General features: G+C 41.1%; 1 protein-coding gene across 1 annotated transcript in view; it reads right to left on the bottom strand.

Moving 5' to 3' along the window:
- Positions 1–11,689: 11,689 nt before the first annotated feature.
- Positions 11,690–24,295, bottom strand: part of LOC124586965 (putative glycine-rich cell wall structural protein 1) — a 38,156-nt gene continuing 25,550 nt past the window's right edge. Inside the window, exon 2 of the mRNA XM_047131428.1 lies at positions 11,690–12,015. Within this exon, the coding sequence (XP_046987384.1) occupies positions 11,690–12,015 (326 nt within the window). The remainder of the gene's footprint in view (positions 12,016–24,295) is intronic.

Here is a 24,295-nt window from a genome sequence, read left to right as displayed (position 1 = left end):
GAGACACGAAAACAATGAGAAGTAGCAGAAATGAGAACAGCGAGAAACTTAACATAAAGATTGATGATCACGAAGTAGATGAAGTTATGGAATTCTGCTACCTAGGCAGTAAAATAACCCACGACGGATGGAGCAAGGAGGACTAAAAAGTAGGCTAGCTCAGGCAAAAAAGGGCCAAGAGAAGTCTACTGGTATCAGACATAGGCCTTATCTGGAAAATAATGAGAAAGAGAAGGGGCAAGATGATAGAACATCCTAAGACATCAGGGAGTAACTTCCATTGTACTAGAAGGATTTGTAGAGGAAGACAGAGACTGGAATAAAAAGACATCAGGGAGTAACTTCCATGGTACTGGAAGGAACAGCAGAGGGTGAAAACTGTAGAGGAAGACAGAGATTGGAATAAATGCAGCAAATAATTGAGGACCTAGGTTGCAAGTGCTACTCTGACACGAAGAGCTTGGCACAGGAGAGGAATTCCTGGTGGCCGCGTCAGAACAGTCAGAAGGCTAAAAAAAAAGAGCGAATGAGCTTTCTCTTTCGATAACTTGTGTACAAGCCTATATTTCTCTCTACCCTGATCAGGAGACCTCACTGCCCGTGAGGCCATCTTCTAGGGTGGCCTTCGGCTGTGCGTCTGAGGTATGACTTGTGAGGTTCTCATATTGAGGTTCTAATAATTGTATGACAATGGTCTATAGCGTCCTTGCCTAAAGTCGAAATACCTGTTTGCACACCTTATACCATTGGGCATAAATACATATTCTCTATAAGCGTCCCTAAACTGACGCACTGATTCATCCAAGTTAGGCATATAATACCACAACTCTTCCAACACAATAACAGCTGCAGAATAATTAATCTTGTTGCCATAAAATGTTATAGCAAGTTCATCAATCCTCTGCTGGTTGTTAGGAACAAGGAAGGCGAGACGTAGATCGTCCGGGTAATTTCGGATATGGTCCCAGTTGGCATAAAAAAATTCCAACGCAGACATTAGCTGTAAACAAATACCTTTATTCAGAAAGTAACATTACCTTTCCTCTTACAAAATGTCATATAGACTCTATTCCATACAACGAATGTAACATATTTAACTTCACTTTGAACATTATCATTTTTCTCAGGTTCATCACCAGCAATTTGATGTCCAATGTAAAACGGATTAGTGCATTGAAAAAAGCGATTCTTTACATTCCTTCTCTAGATCGGTCCATGATTTAACTTTAGATATATCAGCACTTTGTTCGAGCAACGCTTCTCAGTGAGTCTACAGAACAAGAGGTTTAACACTACTGAGCCCGACAGAAAATATCGTGACTTTGGCAATTACTATATGTAAGTATCTAGGATTTTACGCTGTTGCGGGAACTTAACCGTCTTTCCTAAACGCCCTCTGTAGTGCCTGAGACCTTCGAAAACTCTGTAAGACAGCCCCAAATTCAGTAATACAGCTACGATTTATGCTGTCCATGTGGCTTATCTGCGCAAGAATGTGACGAGAACTGCCTTGGCTCAGCTCTAGACACTTCAGTCGGTTTTGGTTGGTTTTTGGAGATTTCCCGCATTCATCTTGTTAAATCCTGCTCCTGAGTAAAATTTGTTCCATACAGTCCATAAAATGTAACTTTCAGAAAACATGTTATTCAATTTTATTTTTAAGATAAAACTGCTTCAGCTGAAAATACTTCATTTATAAGCACAACTGGTTTTGCATCGTTATAGCTGCATTATCAGGTGCAACAAAATCCACTCATGTTCTGATCAAAAAAGAGAATGGTATGTATGACCCAGCATAGTCAGAAATTTTTCCCTATGTACCGTACGTTAATGCTCCCGTGACACCAGGACTACCAGTACCTGCTGAGCTGACGCGTCCCCAAATACCGAAAAAGATGGCCAAATGCCTGCCGTTTATGATAATCTACGGGATTATTTAAAATAAATCAGCGCCGGACCCTCATTTACCATCCTAACCACTCGCACTGTATGTACTTCCAGTTGAAGCGGTTTTATCTTTAAATTGATGTACTCTAGGCTGTGGCTGCCGTGAATACAGTCTTTTGCGTATTCAACTTTAGTTATGCCAGTCAACTTCAAAAATAGAAAGCATAGAACTGGCGCAATAAATCCATTAATGTGATAAGGTGTTTTGAAGTTTCGTAATCAAATTAATTGTTGAATAAGTGTTCCTTGTTTTTTCTCTTTCTTCACTTTATGGAACATTAATGTGGCACATTTTATTGATATCAAACAGGATTTTCTGAATCATTCAGATTTTTTATGTTGCAGAATTTTTAGCTGCAGTGTCAACCTAACAACATTCGAAAATAACGTTTCTCTTGTGAAAATTTTCTGCCTGTACTTTCAAGTAGACCTTGGATTTTTAGGTTGTAAAAAGTGCATTTTAGGGCCTAAAACAGGCTCTTTTAGTAACTCATTTAGGCTGTATAAAACCTAAAATAGGTCCTAAAAAGCGTTACGCAGGAAAACGAAACATAATGTAAAATACACACACAGTGTTGATATATATTATTATTCATTAAAAGAAAGAAAAAGAAAATAAGCTCAGTTCCACTACACAGCAAACATTATACTGTTTTAATGTTCAAACTAATATCATACCTTTGTTTTATCCAGATAAAAAACTATAAAACACATGGCCGTATGTTGAAATCCATGTAATATGCAATTTAATAAATGCCGGGTAAACTAGTGGTTTCACATATTCAAACGGTAGTTGGTTTCACAGTAAATAAATTGAATGTTTTCTAGTCGTTTAAGAGAGCAACTACATCGCTTGCCATTCCGTATTGCTTTATACTCCGAAATAGAATGTTCTACATCAACTGATATGACGGGTGCGTACGTCACTTTCAGCACATGTTGGGCACGAATGCTGCAATCAGGGGAGCTAGATTTTCCGCTAAGTATGTATGCTGCAGCGCACAAGCGCTCCAGGTGAGTGTTCTACAAAACGTTTTGCATTTGTGCCCGTACGTTTTCTCCCACTTCAACCGGGGCTTTATTAATTTGCTTTGTAAGTTCCTCTAGTAAAGAAATGTTCTCCGAGAGTCTATCTCTGAACCTTATAAACTGGAAATAAATCTTACGCCAAAATTAATGTGTAGTTATCTGTAATATAAACCGAGTGCCGTTGGGTTGAGGCATCTTTCAGTTATTGTTTTGCTGAAGTTACAGAGGCTTCATCCTCCAGTATCTTTTCAAGTACCTTCTGGACTGCTGGTAACGATTACTGCAATATTCTTCTCCATCTAACCACGTGGCCCAGCGGGTAACAGTAGGTTCAGGTGGCAAGCGGCGGACATCTGGAAGTTGTTCTTTAAATGCTTGTATCACTAATGGTGCACTAATAAAAACTTATTTTTTACCGTGGAGATGAATTTATTTACCTCAGGAAATTCTAGCCTTACTTGCTGTGCTATACAATTCATATCATGTGCTACATAACGTACATGCAGCATCACAGGCTAGAATACTTGATGCTGTAGAAACGCTTTAACCAAATATGCAGGGGCATCTGTGACGGCCAGAAACACCACTCCATTTGGGATAGCACTTCAGCCCATTGTTTCCAAAGGGTGCAACAGTTTGCTGGTTAGTGTGTGGGAGTCGTTTTGAACAAATCAAATAACCCTGGATGGCACATCTGGTTCCAACTTGCTAATAATCAGATTTACTTTGTCCCGGCCAACACAGTAATAGTTTAGTAACCGAAATCCATATGCATGACTGCCCAGTATTTTCTCAGATTCTGCGCAATGCGTCAGTGTCTTTCGAGGACAGTCTATTTTTCGAAAATTGGTGTTTGCTGCCACAATAGCATTACACAAGTCACTGTAGAATTGATTCTTGTGAGTGAATTCATCAGATGTCTGTATTAAAGGCGTTTGCTTCGATTTTGATTTGAAACATTTACCTTATTTAATGCTCCATCTGCATGCTGTGTTAAGTGGGATTTTTATCACTCGATATCTAATACTAGAAAGAAACGAGATGCTGTATAGAAGCGGATATAAAAAATGTTTGGTATTGTTACAGGACTCCGGTACTTAATTTTAGCAAGAAAAGTCATCTTTATAAAATTTGTGCTTAGTGTCATTTTAAAAACATTGGTTTGACTCGTAGCTATAACATTTGCACATTGTTTACTTTTCCTTTACGTCACAGCTGAACTCGGCAAACTAAAAATTATAATATTTGTGAACAGTTGAGTCCTGGTAATATAATTTTAAGCAATATTTACAAAATATGCTTAACAAGTGCTCTAGTGTCGAAAGATATGGAAAGAAATTCGCAGTTGCGACGTGACAAGAAAAACTAAGGTGCACAAAAACGTAAAAACTAACCTCTTTGTTGCGTGTTCGGCAAAATATGATTTTTCCATCCATCGTACAGTACAGAAACTCTGTCAGTAGTCTTATACGACTAGACTCTGAATTAGCCGTTATTGGCACTTTCTTCTGTTAAACTATTCGTGCACTGAAACCACAATAGATTTTGTACAGTGAGCATGTTAACGCTTTCTATTTCTATCGGTACACTACGTACTAATTTAGTTCGGGCGGCGGAAAACAAAATAGTCTCGCTTTCCTACAATGAGAGTACATATGTAACAAAGGAGACTGGTAAGATTTTTTTAATTACAATGGGTAGGCAGCCTTAGCTCTCTTCTTGTTTACACTTCTTTTTTCCATCTGAGGTCAGTTCAAGACCTACGAATGGCTTTCTTTTTGGGAACAGGTAGTTGGTCAGGATTCTATGGGCTACAGATTATATTTTATTTATTTTTCAACTATAACCGTAGAGTCTTGTAAGCAATTCTAATCCTTCGAAAATACAAGAATTCTGTGTTTCAATAAAGAAATAGGTACCTTTCAAAATTTTAAAGCTAAAACAGTCATTAACATCGAAATAGCTGTTTTAGGTACTATAAAATTAACGGATCCGAGTTTAATTAGTCATGAAAAGTACAAGTTTATTTGCAGCTAGCAACTCAAGAAAACAACATGTTTTAAAACAAAGATCCACGGTCTACTTATGTCATTAGTTAGCTTGGATGTAATCGTTTGATGTAGCTTCACAATGTTCAATATCAAAAGATTGCATACACTACCAGGTTACACCAGAATGTCAGTTTTGGAATATCGCTGATTCTTGGATAAATTTCTGCGGACGGCCATGTGAACAGCTTGCCTCGGACACAGCATAAAATTACATAATAAGGGTCGTTGATCTCTACAATTGTAGACGCAGCAAGACTGGACACACATGGCACCAAGTCGTCTTTCCAGACAGGCTCCTGTTCACTGTGCAGTATCGCGATGGAGGTGGCCCTGTGAGGAGTCACAGAGGCGAAGGAACTTCTCCATATGCTCTTTGCCCTTGCCACACAGACATAGCTCCTGGTATGATAACACGGGAAGCTATTGGGTACACAACACGATCACCTGTGGTTCGCGGAGCCAATGTTCCTGGGTTGCGGAGAGAGTGGCATACCACCACTTACCGGTCACTACTGTTGATGGACTCCAGCATAAAGTTGGAGTAAGGAATGAGGTACCCGCATGTGTCATTAAATTTCGTTCTGAGTCCATAACCAGTTTGGTTAGTGTTGCTGCCGTAAGTGCCAGTGTATGTTGTAAATTTCACCCCACTGCATACCTCCAAACAACCCAATAATTTAGTTCTGTTTTCTCTCTACTATACCCTACATGCACAGTAAATAAAATACTGTTCTTCAGCATCGTCCTTGGTGTTGAAGTATTAATGGCCAGTAACGCATTGCTGAATTCTAAATTTCTTAGCTACCACGAGGTTCAATCCAAAGGCAATGTTTCCTATTTTTTCTCCTTAACGATTGTTAAGTGAAACACTCTGAATTTGACTGTCTTTCGCTATGGTGTTTGTGCAGTCCAGTGCAGTAGTCGCTTTACGCGTCGACAGCTGCTATAGTTGGAGTCACGAAAGATAGCGGACAAGTTTAGCGTCGTTCTGCGCACCTACATCACGCATTGTCGTACAGCCAATGAGTGTACAACAGTGTTCTGAGCGCTGTGCTGTGTATATTGTATGCAGTGCGACCATTTAACGTTATCCCAGCGAGTTATTGAGTGAGTTTTGTTGCCAGCTGTCATGGCTGATGGTGGCGGTAAGCGACAAATTCTACACAAACAAGCGAGAGACTTAATTTGCAGGATACACAGTTACATCAAGCTGCGCTTGTCATAAAAAAAACGGGCATAGCTCCTGGACTGATAACACGGGAAGATATTGGGTACACAACAACTTCAACGTCTGTATACAGCTAAGGGTATTCATTTCATTGTAGTTTCTATTATGCAATTCCACTTACCGCCTCTTTCATTCTGGTTCAAAAAGAAATGAACTCATATCTCGATACCGGTCACAATTTCTTTTTACAAACTCCTCTCCTCCTAAAGAAATGCTGCAGTAGTGCGGAGGCAATTGCGCGTACAGCAACTTTCGCTTGGAACCTGCAACAATGCTTTCCCCGTCCTTGTCCCGACCTGCGCGAACCGCCATCGTTCGGGGATCCGACTATAGTATAGCAGTCGCTTGCAAAATGGCCTACTTAATGTTCGTATTAGACAGCGTTCTGTGGTAGAATTCGTGAAAGCAAAAGGTGAAACGCTCATTCGCATTCGAGAAAGACTGAAAATGTGCGCGGTGGCGATACAGTAGATACCAGCACTGTTACACGACGGTTCGTCGCTGTAATGCAGCTGAAGGACGAGCACCTTTGTCTGACGAAACGCGGAGCTGCGGGCCAGTTACTGCAGTGACTCCACACAATATTCAGCGAGTCGGTGACATTCTTAGTGACTGCAGACCATCTGTGTCGCATTACCTCGCTCAGTAAAGGTGCTGATTCAGCAACTGCGATATCAAAGGTTTCTCAGTTTGGGTACCAAGAATACTAGCCTATCAGAATAAAGAGATAAGAAAAACAATTGCCTCCGCCACTACTGCAGCGTTTCGTTAGGAAGAGAAGAGTTTCTAAAAAGAAATTGTGACCGGTATCGAGATATGAGTCCATTTCTTTTTGAACCAGAATGAAAAAGGCAGTAAGTGGAATTGCACAATAGAAACTGCAATGAAATGAATACCCTTAGCTGCATACATACGCTGATATAAGTTCGGGAATCGGCAAAAAGCCGCGAGTAATGAGTATAATGGGCATGAGCACTATGTATATAGTGCTGGACAATAAGTTGGGTATGTGGGTCTCACGGGAGGCGTGCCAGAGATAGTCCCTTCAGTCGCACTATACTCTGTGTCCTCGGTTGCTCAAATGGGTAGAGGGTCTGCCAAGTAAGCAGGAGATCCCGAGGTAGAGTCCCGGTCGGGACACACATTTTCAACTGTGCCCTTTGACTTTTATCAACGCCTGTATTCATTTCATTGTAATAAGCTGCATGGTCACCGATGGTATTTGTATCAGAAAGAACAGATATAGAAACTCAATGAAAAAGCAAACGTCCAAAACAGTGCAGTCGGTAGGGAAAGTTTTGGCTGCACTATTCTGGGTTGCAGAGGGTGTGATTGTGGTTTGTTGGAGCAGGGATGCACAACAAATTATGTCAAATACGTCAGATCCTCATACAGCTTAGAGCAAGCCTTCAGCAAGACTGCCGGGCAAGCGCGATGGCGAAATTTCTTCTTTTTTCTGACAAATGTAAGACTACAGAACCAGTCATCAAATCACTGAAGAGATTGTGAAAATTGGAGGGGAAGTCTTCCTTTATCTCCCTTACGGTCCTGACGTGTCACAATTGGACCTACGTCTGTTCATGCCGCTAAAAGATCATCATCAGATTCACTTTGAAGGTCAGGAGAACCGTTAAAACGTCTGTGTGTCAGCGGCTTCAGAAGCAGGATCTTGTTTTCCCTCATTGGGCCTTGTCGAAAATTGAACCAAAACTGTGGTAATGGATGAAGATTGTGCAGAAAAGACCTAACTCTATCGTCAATGTAGTCGTTTTTAAACTATGCCACTGCGTTTGATAATTTTGATAAAAAAAGGGGATGCTTCAGTTTTTGACTGACCCTCGTAGTTGAAGTTACTGCTAGTGTATCGGACCAGACGCTTAAAAGCTGACGATACACGTAATTAAGGAGACGATACTCATGTGTCTACCATAGAAGGATTACAGTTTACATGACAGTATCGAAACAGGGCTATTATTGATGGGCGACGGATGTCGTCAATGAACCGCATGTTCTGGTTAATAGCATCGTTGTAAGTTGTGAGAGCACAAAAAAATAAATCCTTCTGTGGTATAGGATGTTTGTCTTCACAGAGGAGGATGTGAGAATACTGTTCTTGCTATACGAAATGTACAAAATTGCAAGTAGGGACATCATCAAGCTTTCACTGATGCTCAGATTTCCGGGATATTACCCCAGGTGAACATCTGTAGCACCGTCGAAAGTGTAATGTTGTTGCATTAATTTGAGGTGTAAGCGGTGCTGATACTCAAGACCAGAAAAGTGGGTTAAAAGCTGTGAGCTATGTGAGGAAGTTAACCTTGCATTACTGCGCAACTGTTTCACCAGGTATCCAGTCTAGCTTACAAATTCCCAACCAGACTAACATTAATTATAATCTTTTTGTATTCATCTTACGATATCTGGTGATATATATAAATTTTTTACTTAAATTGTCATATATATATATATATATATATATATATATATATATATATATATATATATATATATATATCGAAACGCAATTTACAAAAGAAAAACCTCGAACTGGTTACTATCGTCTTACTATTAACCTGATGGGTCAAACAATTGTATAAGCACGTGGTACTGGTCTCACAAAGTACACCCCACGTGGGTTGAACATAAAGAAAAGTGTATATATATATATATATATATATATATATATATGACAATTTAAGTAAAAAGAAATAAATCAGTTTATATTTGGACATTTATTTTAACATTGATCATTGTTCCGTTACAATTTCAGCATATCAAACTTGATTCAGAACTAAACTAGTGCCTTATTTAGGATTGTGAAAATGTGAGTTTGTAATCTTACGGAACACATCAAATAGGGAGCCAAGATTGGGAGACTACATACAACACTGCATTCATAAAATAACACACGAAGAACGTTGAAACATATCCAAGAGGAAATGAACCACAACCAACCGATTCAATTTTCACCCAAAGAAGTTACGTTTGTAGCGCAATCCTGTCCGTCATAAAATCACCACACACTGGTATACTACATTCATACTAAACTCTGTGAAATCTTCCCGAAAAGAATAGCTGAGTGCTACTTTGATGATTACACCACATGCTTCACGTGGTCATCTTGGTTTACACAAAGAGTGTAACTCCACAATAAGTTTGATAATTAAAATAAATTACATCGAAACGCAATTTACAAAAGAAAAACCTCGAACTGGTTACTATCGTCTTACTATTAACCTGATGGGTCAAACAATTGTATAAGCACGTGGTACTGGTCTCACAAAGTACACCCCACGTGGGTTGAACATAAAGAAAAGTTGCTATATTGAAAAATATTGTCTAGACGAGACGTTATAATCTCACGCACATTCGCATTTAAGATTGATGATTTTAGTTAGAGTTACTGATCAATACGTGGTTCCACTTTACTCACAAAGTGGTGACAAAGCAACTAGCGGAAGATATTCTGAACTTCACACTCGAAATACACTGTGTTACAATTTAAGATAACATTAGATATTTTAGAACTAAACCTGAAATAAAGGTGATTAAATTTTCAGTTAGGCTGAACTTAAGAAATCTTAAGTCCTACGGACATAGCAGACACGCACTTAACCGGAGATCTTACCACTTCAGACGCTCGCCGCGGATGGACTGACCTGGGCTCCTACCGAGCGTGCTTAACGGATACAAACAGAAGTGACCAGAGAGGCAGCTTCCTATACCAACATGACAAGGGACGGACAGGACCATACTAAGAATAGAAACCTCTCTGCTTTTAGAAAGCGTAGCTACCTGTTCCGACGTTGGTCCTACTGTTCTCTAGCAGACAGGCTTGTCTGCTACCATCAAGCATGCAACTAGAAATACATTTGCTCATTCATCCTCTCACACAGAAGGGAAGGGGGATGACAGTATCTTATCATATACAGTAAATAAAAGAAAGTGGATGTAGGTTCCATATGAGACTGAGTGACATGAATTACATATAAACTGTGTTTTAACGTGTAGTAGTGTGACAGATCGTTCTTGTTTATGTGTAAAAGTAACACGTTTGACTGCTCAGTCTCCTCCCAGATAGTCAGAAACACTACAGTAAATTTAGAAGAGGAATTTATGCCGTAAATGACAACAGATGTAAGAAATTAACATGAAAGGAATCTAACAGAGACCTTTTAAAAGTCCAAATAAAACCGTATGGATTCTCCGCCACACATCGTGCACTTGCTGTTGGGAGCACTTTAGATTTTAGGAAGACGATCATAATCTGTCATTTCCCAATCATAAAGTTCCTTTCAGCGCTGGAAAGTAACAAACAGTCGTAATTTCTCAACAGCTGAAGCTATCGTACAGTTTTAACTTTCCAAACCTGCATTGCTGTCACATTATTACTTGATATCCCTGTATACAGCACCCAAACAGTGACCTTGCACGTACATAAAAGAAACTGAATTCGAATGCGTTAAACGAGCCCTAAATGCAAATAGCCTTCAGCTTGACGAAGTGACTGATGTAGAGACGCTGTAGGTCAAGTAGGGCTGCGTTACGGATGGAAGACCGCCGCTTAATGAACGTCTGAGACTGACGTGGCAATCACTCTCGGCTACAAAGCAGATAGAGCGACATGAGTGTCTCGACACTCATTAAATCGTAATTGGCCACGGAAAGAAAACGCGTAGATTCCCAGTTTGTTTCCAGAAGCCACTTTGAGCCAATTAACTATGTTTTGAGTCATCGGCCTACCACGAATTCCTCTCCTGTGCTAACCTCTTCATCTTAAAGTAGCAACTGCAACTTAGGTCCTCAGTTATTTGCTGGGTGTGTTCCAATTACTGTTTTTCTCTTTAGCTTTTACCCCCCTTTACCATAGAAGATATTTTCCCCTGTGTTAACAGATGTCCTACCATCCTTACCCTCGTTGTTAGTGTTTTCCATCTATTCCTGTCCTCGCCGATTCTCCGAAGAACCACTCATTCCTTAACTTTTCAGTCCACCTAGCTTTCGACATTCTTCTGTAGCACCACATATCAGACGCTTCGATTCTCTTCTTTTTTGGTTTTTCCACAATCCATGTTTCACACCATACAATGCTGTGCTGCAATCTTACATTTGAAGACATTTCTTCGTCAAATTGAAGGCTGTGTTTGATACTAGTAGATTTCTCTATGCCAAGAATGCCATTTTCGTCAATACGAGTCTGCTTTTGGTGGCATTCTTGCTCCAGCTGTCGTGGATTATTTTGCTGCCTACGTAGCAGACTACCTTTTCATTTACTTCGTGATCGCCAGTCCCGATGTTACGTTACTCACCTTCTCATTTTTGCTACTTCTCATTTTTGCTACTTCTCATTTTTGCTACTTCTCATTTTTGCTACTTCTCATTTTTGCTACTTCTCATTTTTGCTACTTCTCATTTTTGCTACTTCTCATTTTTGCTACTTCTCGTTTTTGCCGCTGCCCTGCCCGCCTTTGCCGCTGCCCTGCCCGCCTTTGCCGCTGCCCTGCCCGCCTTTGCCGCTGCCCTGCCCGCCTTTGCCGCTGCCCTGCCCGCCTTTGCCGCTGCCCTGCCCGCCTTTGCCGCTGCCCTGCCCGCCTTTGCCGCTGCCCTGCCCGCCTTTGCCGCTGCCCTGCCCGCCTTTGCCGCTGCCCTGCCCGCCTTTGCCGCTGCCCTGCCCGCCTTTGCCGCTGCCCTGCCCGCCTTTGCCGCTGCCCTGCCCGCCTTTGCCGCTGCCCTGCCCGCCTTTGCCGCTGCGCTGCCCGCCTTTGCCGATTTACGCTCAATCCATGTCCTGTACTCGTTAGACTGCTCACTCCAATCAGGAGAGTCTGTAATTCTTCTTCATTTTCACTAAGGATAGCAATATCATCAGCGAATCTTATCATTGCTATTCTTTCACCTTGAGTTTTATTCCAGTCTTAAACCAGTATTTAATTTTCGTAATTGCTTGTTTGATGTGTAGACTGAACGATGGGGGTGAAGGACCACATCCCTGCCTTACATCCTTTTTATTTCCAATCACTTCGTCCTTCGTCGTCCACTCCTGTTATTCCCTCTTCGTTCTTGTACATATTGTATATTATGTGTCTTTCCATACATCAGACACGCTTTTTTCTGATAATTTCTAACATCTTGCACCATTCTACATAGTCGAACGCTTTTCCAGGCTGACAAATCCCATGAACGTCTCTCGATTTGTCTTTAGTCTTCCTTTCATTATCAACTGCAACGTCAGAATTGGTTCTCTGGTGCATTTACCTTTCCTAAAGCCCAACTGTTCATATAACACATCCTCAGTTCTCTGTTTCATTCTTATGTGTTATTTCTTATCAGCAACGTGGATACATGAGCTGCTAAGCTGACGGGGCGATAATTCTGGCAATTGTCAGCTCTTGCAGTCTTCGGAATTTTGTGGACAATATTTTTCTGAAAGTCAGATGGTACGTCGCCAGGCTCACACATTCGACAAACCAAGGTGAATAGTCTATTTTTCCCCACTTCCCGCAATGATTTTAGAAATTCTGATGGAATGTTGTCTATCCCTTCTGCCTTATTTTATCGTAAGTCCGCCAAAGTACTCTTAAATGCGGATTCTAATACTGGATCCCCTATCTCTTCTAAATCGACTCCTGTTTCTTCTTCTACCACATCAATCTATCTTCACCCACATAGAGGCTTTCAATGTATTCTTTCCACCTATCTGCTCTCTCCTCTGCATTTAACAGTGGAATTCCCGTTGCACTCATAATGTTACCACCTTTGCTTTTTCATTTCACGGAAGGTTATGTTGACTTTCCTGTATGCTGAGTCAGTCCTTCAGACAATTATTTCATTTTGGATTTCTTGACGTTTTTCGCCTTGACTTCCCCAAACTTTCTAATTATTTCATTTCTAAGTGATTTGCTTTTCCATACTGCTAAATTTCCCTGAACATTTTTGTACTTCCATCTTTGATCGATCGGCTATAGTACAGAGTGTATACATCCCGGGACAAACGGGAAATGCGGAATTTTTTTCGTCGGGGAGAAAACGGGGAACAACCTGGGAATTGTTCATTGTTCAGTTTTCAGTCAAATTTTTGTAACTTTGAGTGGCGAGAACTGATACTCCAGCAAAGAATTTTACTGTGTCTCTCTACTGCGGAACGATACTGCAGCAATAAATCATGAAAAACAAAAATAATAAATAAGTTCCGAAGGAAATAACTCTATTAACAACAACAAAACACGGTGCCCACACAAGTATCTGCCAACAGCAACGTGTGTCAACGAATTTACGACGAAGATAATACAATACTTCATAACAAACTGCTTCCGAGAAGCGTGACGTCACAATTGTTCACGTTAGGTTCGTTTGAACAGTTGCAAGTGGGCTCATGTGCAGGCGCAGTTTGAGTCACGTGTTACCAGTACCTTGTCCCATTTCTGTCTGCTTTAAGTGTGGCTGTTAGCTGTATCAGCAGTAGCAGCAAGTAATCCGATGCTACCCAGAAAAATTTTCTGACGCACCCAAGCTGTCAAACTCGCGCATGCGCAGAGCAGTCTGAGCTGTGGCGACGGGGGGAGGTAGTCTCCACGTGATCCCTGTTTACGTCCAGTGATTTTCTTGTTTCCTCTTCGTTCACAGTTCGCACGTCGAGTGAAAACAAAACGGATTTCTGTGGTCGAGAGCAATTATCACGTGAATTAAACTACGTAAGGACGGAAGGTTGAAATATGTTATTAGTTTCAGTTTCTGATTTTATTTCCACGTCTTTAATAGTTGCAGTCTTTTTGTCGGTTTGCTAAAGAAATTTGGCCTTCATTGATCTTTTTCGCAGAGGCAGTCAATTTACTTGAAACGAATTGTTTCATTCTACACTATTGGCTAGTTTCAACTGTTCTGTGAATTTCAAGCACAAGTTTTCATTTTCTGACACGTATGGCACTATGCCATAATAAAGACACAAGCATGAAATAATACAGTAACGGGTAACCCAAGAAAATTTGCAGCCGGCCGGTGTGGCCGTACGGTTCTATGCGTTTCAGTCTGGAACCGCGCGACTGCTACGGTCGCAGGTTCGAATCCTGCCTCGGGCATGGATGTGTGTGATGTCGGTAGGTTAGTTAGGTTTAAGTAGTTCTACGTTCTAGGGGACTTATGACCTCAGCAGTTAAGTCCCATAGTGCTCAGAGCCATTTGAACCATTTGAACCAAAATTTGCATACCGAAAACCACATTGAAAAGCTTAATATCAGGTTGGGAAATTGGGCTGTTTCGAAAATCAGCCTTTTGCAAACAGAATTAATTTATTTCAAATCTTAATAAAGTGAGTCTCTCAAAGCCAAGGCCAGCATTTCCCACGAAGCTCTATAAAAAGGAAAACATAAATTGTGTTTGCGTAAGGCTGATTTCCAAAACAAACCAAGAGAGTAGCTTCAGACTTTACTAAAATGAGTCTGTCAGGTTGGGGCCTACTTCATTATGAATCTGGACATATGAATGTGCCCGTTGTTCCGAATTACGCATTTTTAATGTGGTTTACAAAATTTCGATGCTCTTGGAGTATCCTCTGATGTCCTGTTTCTTTTATGGCGTAATGTCTCAATGCTACATCGTACCTGCGTACGAGCAGTATCGCCTGTTCTCTGGCGCTTGCTGGCAACTGGCGAAACGAACTTGTTTCTAATAGATCGCGGGAAAATGTAGCGAATGTTGGATTGAAAAGCGTTGTATTGTATTGTATTGTATTGTATGTTAATCGGAGACCTAGAAACGACGGAGAGGCTCCGTCCCCGCCGCAGCCGCAGTGGTCCACAAACCCACGGCGACTACCGCAGCCCATTTCACCCTTCCGCCGCACCACACCGAACCCAGGGTTAATGTGCGGTTCGGCCCCCGGTGGACCCCCCCAAGGGAATGTCTCACACCAGGCGATTGTAACCCCTGTGTTTGCGTGGTAGAGTAATAGTGGTGTACGCGTAAGTGGAGAACTTCTTTGCGCAGCAATCGCCGACATAGTGTAACTGAGGCGGAATAAGGGGAACCAGCCCACATTCGCCGAGGCAGATGGAAAACCGCCTAAAAACCATCCACAGATTGGCCGGTTCACCGGACCTCCACACAAATCCGCCGGGCGGATTCGTGCCGGGGACCAGGAGCTCCATCCCGCCCAGAAAGCCGCACGGCCAACCGATCGGGCTACTGAAAGGCGTTACTTTCTAAGTAAATTTCGTTTTGCGCAAGATGAATTTACGTTACGTGCGAGAATGGGCGATGAATTCCTTAGGTCACAGAGCTTTTGATTCTCATTTAAAACTTAACATTTTCAGAACGAGCCACTTGCAAGAATAGACCAGAATTTATGTTATTACTTAAAATGTTACTGACATTTGTGTGATGTATCTTAAAGTTTAACACACACAAAAGAGAACCAGTATTTTGCGGAAAAGTTTAGTTTCTCCTGTTGCTACACTGCGTATATTAATTTAAAACATTGACTTTTTGTATTTGTGTTTTCACACTACTTAAGTGTTGTTGCAGTTGTCTGACTACATCACGTGTCCTATGCTCCAAATATCTGCTGTCGTCGGCTGGCGAGATCACATGACATAAACTATGATTGGCTACAAAAGCGCATCATAAACTCGATGTCAATGCTTCGGAAAGTAGCGTGCTGTATTTGGTGGAATTCGAATTTAGACTTTCGTAATAAGAAAATATGCATCTTACGTGTAATAAAGTACAGAGTGCAGCAATCAGTCGTTACTTTCAGATTTTATTATGGGAATCCAGATTTTGGCTAGTAGCTAGCCGAAATCTGGATTTGTATAATGAAATCTTAAAAAAAGTACGACTGACTGCTGCACTCTATAATTTATATGTCACATACAGTTGCAGAGTGCATCCACTTCCCGAATCGAAGGTACCCTGTTGTATCGTACGTGTTGCTGCGGATCAAAGATCTTTCCAAAACCCTTCTTTTAATGCCAGGTAGCACTACGCTGGTGTATAAAACCTTTATTCAAAGAATTGAGTTCTACAGTTCTGTTGGAAGTATACTGTCACTTAACACGGAGAAAGTGTATTTTTAACCAGAAAGTCTGGGAAGAATCCGGGAATTTTTTTTCTTGTCCGCGTATACACCATGTTGTATTTCTTGTGTTACCCATGGTTTCTTCGCAGTTACCTTCTTTGAATCAATGTTTTTCTGTCCAACTTCTGTGATTCCCCTTTTTAGAGATGTCCATTCCTCTTCATGGTACTGCCTACTGAGATATTCCTTATCGTAGTAGCTATAGCCTCAGAGAACTTCATGCGTATCTTCTCATTGCTTAGTGCTTCCATATCCCACTTACCATAAGGAGCACACATGCATTTGCTTGCGAAGGTTGAGTTGGCTCTCGCAACTTGTTTCCGTAAAGGTACCGAGACGCTAAGGAAAACCAGATACATATGTTTGCATCGTCTCTATGTAGTAAAAGACCGGTGACTACCTCAAGACCCCAGTGTAGATATAAGTTGGATACGATAATAAGTTGCTTAATAAATTAGTTTTACGTCAGTGCGCACGTCACTCCGTGCAACGCAGGTCTTCTAGGTACTTAGAAAAGTAGGGAGCTGTTGGTTCGCCCTTCTGGTCATTGTCAGTGTTTCAACGCTGCTTTACGCTGTCACCACTGTGAAACTAAGAGCTGGTAGGACTAAGTGCAAAGCAATAGCGACTGAAAACGTCTCGTTCTCAGTAGTTACTGCGTTCAATGTAGAAGCAGTAATGCCCAGATTTACTGGTCTCCTAACACCAAGGTTATCATTATAATTTCTTTCTTGTCTCAGGCGTTATGTTTGGTTAAAAATGGAAGGTGACGCAGACCTTGGTCAAGCGTGACTTCCTTTTAACTGTACGGTATATGTTACATTGCATTTAGGAACTTTCGGGTAATTGAACAAGTGTCAATAGTTACAGATTTCTGTAGTTGTATATATAAGTTTGGATTTAGCTGTATTGCATTGATGTACTGGTGGATATTGTGTGGTATGACTCCTGTAGTTGATAGTATAATTGGTATAATGTCAACTTTATCCTGATGCCACATGTCCTTGACTTCCTCAGCCAGTTGGATGTATTTTTCAATTTTTTCTCCTGTTTTCTTTTGTATATTTGTTGTATTGCATATGGATATTTTGGTTAGTTGTGTTGATTTCTTCTTTTTATTGGTGAGTATGATGTCAGGTTTGTTATGTGGTGTTGTTTTATCTGTTATAATGGTTCTGTTCCAGTATAATTTGTATTCATCGTTCTCCAGTACATTTTGTGGTGCATACTTGTATGTGGGAACATGTTGTTTTAGAAGTTTGTGTAGTAAGGCAAGTTGTTGATAAATTATTTTTGCTGCATTGTCATGTCTTCTGGGGTATTCTGTAGCCGGCCGCGATGGTCTAGCGGTTCAGGCGCTCAGTCCGGAACCGCGGGACTGCTACGGTCGCAGGTTCGAATCCTGCCTCGGGCATGGATGTGTGTGATGTCCTTAGGTTAGTTAAGTTTAACTAGTTCTGTTCTAGGGGACTGATGACCACAGATGTTAAGTCCCATAGTGCTCAGAGCCATTTGAACCATTTGGGGTATTCTGTATTTGCTAGTATTGTACATCCGCTTGTGATGTGATCTACTGTTTCTATTTGTTGTTTGCAAAGTTTGCATTTATCTGTTGTGGTATTGGGATCTTTAATAATATGCTTGCTGTAATATCTGGTGTTCATTGTTTGATCCTGTATTGCAATCATGAATCCTTCCATCTCACTGTATATATTGCCTTTTCTTAGCCATGTGTTGGATGCGTCTTGGTCGGTGTGTGGCTGTGTTAGATGATACGGGTGCTTGCCATGTAGTGTTTTCTTTTTCCAATGTTATGTGATCTAAAGGGTTGTAGAAGTGGTTATGAAATTGCAATGGTGTAGCCGATTGATTTATATGAGCGATTGCTTTGTGTATTTTGCTAGTTTCTGCTCGTTCTATAAAGAATTTTCTTAAATTGTCTACCTGTCCATAATGTAGGTTTTTTATGTCGATAAATCCCCTTCCTCCTTCCTTTCTGCTTAATGTGAATCTTTCAGTTGCTGAATGTATGTGATATATTCCATATTTGTGGCATTGTGGTCGTGTAAGTGTATTGAGTGCTTCTAGGTCTGTGTTACTCCATTTCACTACTCCAAATGAGTAGGTCAATATTGGTATAGCATAAGTATTTATAGCTTTTGTCTTGTTTCTTGCTGTCAATTCTGTTTTCAGTATTTTTGTTAGTCTTTGTCTATATTTTTCTTTTAGTTCTTCTTTAATATTTGTATTATCTATTCCAATTTTTTGTCTGTATCCTAGATATTTATAGGCATCTGTTTTTTCCATCGCTTCTATGCAGTGGCTGTGGTTATCCAATATGTAATCTTCTTGTTTAGTGTGTTTTCCCTTGACTATGCTGTTTTTCTTACATTTGTCTGTTCCAAAAGCCATATTTATATCATTGCTGAATACTTCTGTTATCTTTAGTAATTGGTTGAGTTGTTGATTTGTTGCTGCCAGTAGTTTTAGATCATCCATGTATAGCAAATGTGTGATTTTGTGTGGGTATGTTCCAGTAATATTGTATCCATAATTTGTATTATTTAGCATGTTGGATACTGGGTTCAGAGCAAGGCAGAACCAGAAAGGACTTAATGAGTCTCCTTGGTATATTCCACACTTAATCTGTATTGGCTGTGATGTGATATTATTTGAATTTGTTTGGATATTAAGTGTGGTCTTCTAATTTTTCATTACTATGTTTAGGAACTGTATCAATTTAGGATCTACTTTGTATATTTCCAATATTTGTAGTAACCATGAGTGGGGTACACTATCAAAAACTTTTTGGTAATCAATGTATGCATAGTGTAGCGACCTTTGTTTAGTTTTAGCTTGATATGTCACCTCTGCATCTATTATCAGTTGCTCTTTACATCCTCGTGCTCCTTTGCAGCAGCCTTTTTGTTCTTCATTTATAATTTTGTTCTGTGTTGTATGTGTCATTAATTTCTGTGTAATGACTGAAGTTAATATTTTGTATATTGTTGGTGAGCATGTTATGGGGCGATATTTAGCTGGGTTTGCTGTGTTTGCTTGATCTTTAGGTTTCAGATAAGTTATTCCATGTGTAAGTGTATCAGGGAATGTGTATGCGTCTGCAATGTAACTGTTAAATAATTTAGTTATATGTGAATGTGTTGAGGTGAATTTCTTTAGCCAGAAATTTGCTATTTTATCTTTTCCAGGGGCTTTCCAATTGTGAGTAGAATTAATTGCTTGGGCGACTTCATGTTGCAAAATTATCACTTCAGGCATTTGTGGTATCATCTTCTATGTATCTGTTTCTGCCTGTATCCACCGTGCATGCCTGTTATGGTGTACCAGGTTTGACCATATGTTGCTCCAGAAGTGTTCCATGTCTGTTATGTTTGGTGGATTGTCCATTCTAATGTGTGTGTTATCTATTGTCTGGTAAAATTTCTTTTGGTTTGTGTTGAATGTTTGGTTTTGTTTCCTTCTATTTTCACTTTTTTTGTATCTTCTAAGTCGTTTGGCCAATGCTTGTAATTTTTGCTTCTTTTCATCTAATTGCTCTATCGCTTCTTGTTGTGAGATTTTACCTAACCTTTTCCGTTTTTTTTTCTTTCTGACATTTCATTTCTTATAAATTGTGTTAGCTGTCCGATGTCTTTTCTCAGTTTTTCTATTTTGATCTGTAGCCTGTGTTGCCATGCTGGTTTTGTGAGTTTCTTCCGTGTGTTGGTTGGTTCTGATCTCTGCCTAGTGTGTATATTTAGTTTAGTGAGTGCTCCTATATAAACCAGTAGTTGTAACTCTTCCATAGTTGTGTATTCATTTATTTTGTTGTGTATGATTGTGTTGATAGTTTTTATTGTTGTTTCGACTTGTGGGTTATTTGGCGGTCTATGCAAGAGTGGTCTAATGTCTGTATTTGTGTCTTTGTATTCTATATATGTCAGCCGAAATTTTTCTTCTATATCTAACATGTGTGTCACTTCGTGTTCTATTTGTGCTTGTTCTGGTGACTGTCTTAAGATTTCGTTTTCCTCTGACTGTTTAATTCATGCGTGTTGTTCTTTGTTTGTTTGCTCTGGGATGTTTGAGTCCATTACTGTATTTTCTTCTTCTTTTGATTGCACATTATTTTGTTCCAGTATTTGTTGTACTTGTTGTTTGATGTTTTCTAATTCTGACTGGGGTATCCTGTTATTTTTGAATATTACACGGATCTGATCAGCTAGTCGTTGTTCTGTTAAAAATTTTAATTCTGGGTATCTGGTAATAAATGTTGTGTATACTAGTGGTCTGTATCCAGTTGTGTTGGTTCCTAGGTTTGTTGCTTGGTAATAACAGAACATGTGTCGATTAACTTCATCTGACCATCTCATCCTCTGTCTTTGTTTTCCTTCTAGGGCGGTTGCAGGAAGCATATCCTGCAAAACACCTCTATTTGGATTTGAATCATTTTCCAGTTGGCTAGCAGTGTCGTTACCATTGTGGGCGGGTATAGGGTTCAAGCGTCGTCCCCGACCATGACGGCGCTTGTCCGAGGCTACTTTAGTTCTGTCCTGAACCAACTAATCACACTAAAAAGGGGGTTAGCCCTATTAGTGGTTTGTTCTTTTCGTCGCCTTTTACGACTGGCAGAAGATATCGGAGGTCTATTCTTTTCCCGGGCCTCCACGGTAATTTTATTATTATTATTATTATTATTATTATTATTACTACATAATTTATTTTCTATTTGTTTGCAAGCAGCCTACATGTCTGCCGTCCGGTACACATCGAAATACCCACGCCACAGTACAGTAGCACGACGCTAGGGGAGCCGCAACTTAATGGCGCAGTCCAGTGCATTGAGAAGGGCTACTCCATTTTGTGTTGGTTCCCTAGGGCGTACTGCGGTAGTGTCGTGCGGGGATCTGAATGTGTCAAAGGATCGAGGTGACAATTTCTTCATGACCAGCCCTTGTGCATGTCGTGCTTAAAAGTTACCCAAAACAGCGGTGATTTCTGCGACAAGGCATCTGAAAACTTGATGTTTCACGCACAGGAGAGTTTCATTGAACTGACAGCGGCCACGGAAGCTTATGCTGTAATCATTTGGTTTTCCGAAATGCACATTTCAGTTCGTAATTCGCACCAGACGGTATGTTACTATCATCTCAAATCGGCGCTTTCCATTTTTAATCAATTTGATACACTGCTTGTCGTCCTCTTACACTGAGATGACAGAAGTCCTGGGGAACCCCCAATATCGTGGAGGGCGACTTTACGTGGCATGTACTCATAAAGTCGTTGGAGGTCCCTTGCAGATATACTGAACCATGCTGCTTCTATAGCCGTCCATAATTGCGAATGTGTAGCCGGTGCATAATTTTGTTTACGAGCTGACCTCGCGATTATGTTCGCCGGGATTCATGTCCTGCGATCTGTGCGCCCATGTCATTCACTCGAATTGTCCACGCTGTTCTTCAAACGAATCAAAAATAGTTGTGTCCCCACAGACATGGCGCATTGTCATCCATAAGAGTTACATCTTTGCTTGGGGACGTGACGTCCATCAATGGCTGCAAATGGTCTCTAAGTAGCTGAAGAGCCAAAGTACCTAGAGCATTCCATGTAAATACAACGCAACACCATTACGGAGCCCCCACTAGCTTTCACAGTGCCTTGTTGACAAGTTAGTTCCATGTCTTCGTAGGGTCTGCGCCACGCTCTGATACTACCATCAACTCTTACTAACTGAAATCGGTACTCAAATGAACAGGCCACTGTTTTCCAGTAATCTAGGGTCCAAAATACGTGATCGAGTCCAGGAGAGACGCAGCAGGCAATGTCGTGCTGTCAACAAAGGAACTCGACTCAGTTGTCCGCTGCCATGGCATATTACCGCATAAATTTCGCCACACTGTCCTAACGGATTCGTTAGTTGTGTGTGCTACATAGATTTCTGCGGTTACTTCACGCAGTGTTGTTTATATGTTGGCACTGACAGCACTAAGGAAACGCCACTGCTCTCTGTCGTCAAGTGAAGACCACAGGCCACGGCATTGTCCGTGCTGAAAAGTAATGCCTGAAAACTGGTATTCTCCGCACAGTCTTGACGCTGGAGATCTCGGAATACTGAATTCTGCCGGCCGAAGTGGCCGAGCGGCTCCAGGCGCTACAGTCTAGAACCGCGCCACCGTACGCTAAGTTCTAGGGGACTGATGTCCTCAGCAGTTAACTCCCATAGTGCTCAGAGCCATTTGAACCAATACTGAATTCCCTAAAGGTTCCGAAATGGAATGTCTCTTGCGTTTAGTTCCAACTACTACTCCGCGTTCAGACACTGTTAATTGCCTAATCACGTCTGAAACGTTTCCACATCCGTCACCTGAGCACAGATGTCAGCTCGGCCAGTGCACTCCCCTTTCATACTTTGTGTGCGCGATACTACCGCTATTTGTATGTGTGCTTATCGTTACCGGCTTCTGTCGCAGTGTACATTCTACAACGGCAAAACGATAATTGATGCATATACTACGTTTAGACTCTGCTACTCACTCCAACTGCCATCTAGTGGCAGCTTCAAACTGGGCAGATCGGACTGTCCAGTATAGTGTGTTCCGTGTTGGGAGACCTGGCAACCGAATCTGCAGAAGGAATATGTTGTATTCATGCACGAATATGTCCGACTGGGACACATGGAGATCTCTAATACTCAAGGTATTATTGGTCCAAGGTGTTACCTTCCATTTCAAAAAATGCAGCTCCACTACTAAACTGAGGATAGTATTTGCTGGGTCTGCTGCCACTTCTAATGGAGTATCTCTCAATGATATCTTGATGGTTGGTCCCACTGTCCAGCCACATTTATTTTCCATTATTATAAGATTTCGCTTCTTTAATGTGGCTCTGTCAGCTGACATAGCAAAAATGTATCGCCAAGTGTCTCTCCATCCTGATGATAGGAATTTCCTGAGAACTCTGTGGCGGAAATCATCGTCTGAACCGATTCACGAATATAGACTGTGCACACTCACGTACGGAACCTCTCCTGCTGCCTTTCTTGCTACTACATGTCTTCAACAGTTGGCTTTGGAAAATCAAAATAGATTTCCAATGGCATCGCAAGCCTTGATGTTTATCTTTTATGTGGACGACTTCTAAGGTGGCTCAGCTACGGAAGCTGAAGCTCAGGAACTACAGACCCAGCTGACTCCAATACATGCTTTTGGGGCTGTTTCCTCTGAGGAAATTGTGCTCCAGTAGTCACAAGGTCATGGAAAAAATTTCTGTGCAGGACAGAGAAACATCTTTGCCTTGTCATCTTACTGTTGAACAAGGCATAAAAACGTTAAGGGGTATTATGGCACATTCCATTGTCATGTGCAGCTGACGAGTCATCGGCTCTCAAACGTTACCAAACGCAATGTCCTGTCTACAATAGCATCAATCTATGACCCGCTGGGGCTTCTAGGTCCAGCAGTCATAAGACGTAAGTTGTTCTTGAAGCGCTTGTGGCAACTAAGCGTTGATTGGGATCAAATTCTTCCATCCAACCTCACTGATGAATGGAATGCTATTCGTGTGCAACTGCCTTCCCTAAATGGTATTTTGGCATATGGTGCGTGTGTATACGGCGATGTGTTCTTGCCAATAACAGTGTGTTGATCTCATTGGCTGTAGCCAAATCTCGGGTCTCCCCTGTAAAACAATAGTCTCATCCACGACTGGAATTATGTGGTGCTCTGCTTCGTGCCCGACTCATTCACAAGGTGGCCAATGCCTTAGACATCATAGATAGTGGCGACACCCATTTGTGGACGGACTCCACAATAGTTCTCTGTTGGCTGCAGCATAGTCCTCGTCACTGGAAAACCTTTGTTGCCAACAGAGTCTCTGAAGTCCAGGAACTAAGTTCAGTTGCCAACTGGAGACATGTCAAATCAGAGAATAATCCTACCGACCACTTATCACGTGGTATTAATCCAGCTC

The sequence above is a fragment of the Schistocerca americana genome, chromosome 1 (genome assembly GCF_021461395.2).
Source record: "Schistocerca americana isolate TAMUIC-IGC-003095 chromosome 1, iqSchAmer2.1, whole genome shotgun sequence".
Lineage (NCBI taxonomy): Eukaryota > Metazoa > Arthropoda > Insecta > Orthoptera > Acrididae > Schistocerca > Schistocerca americana.
This window is presented reverse-complemented; position numbering and strand designations above follow the sequence as displayed.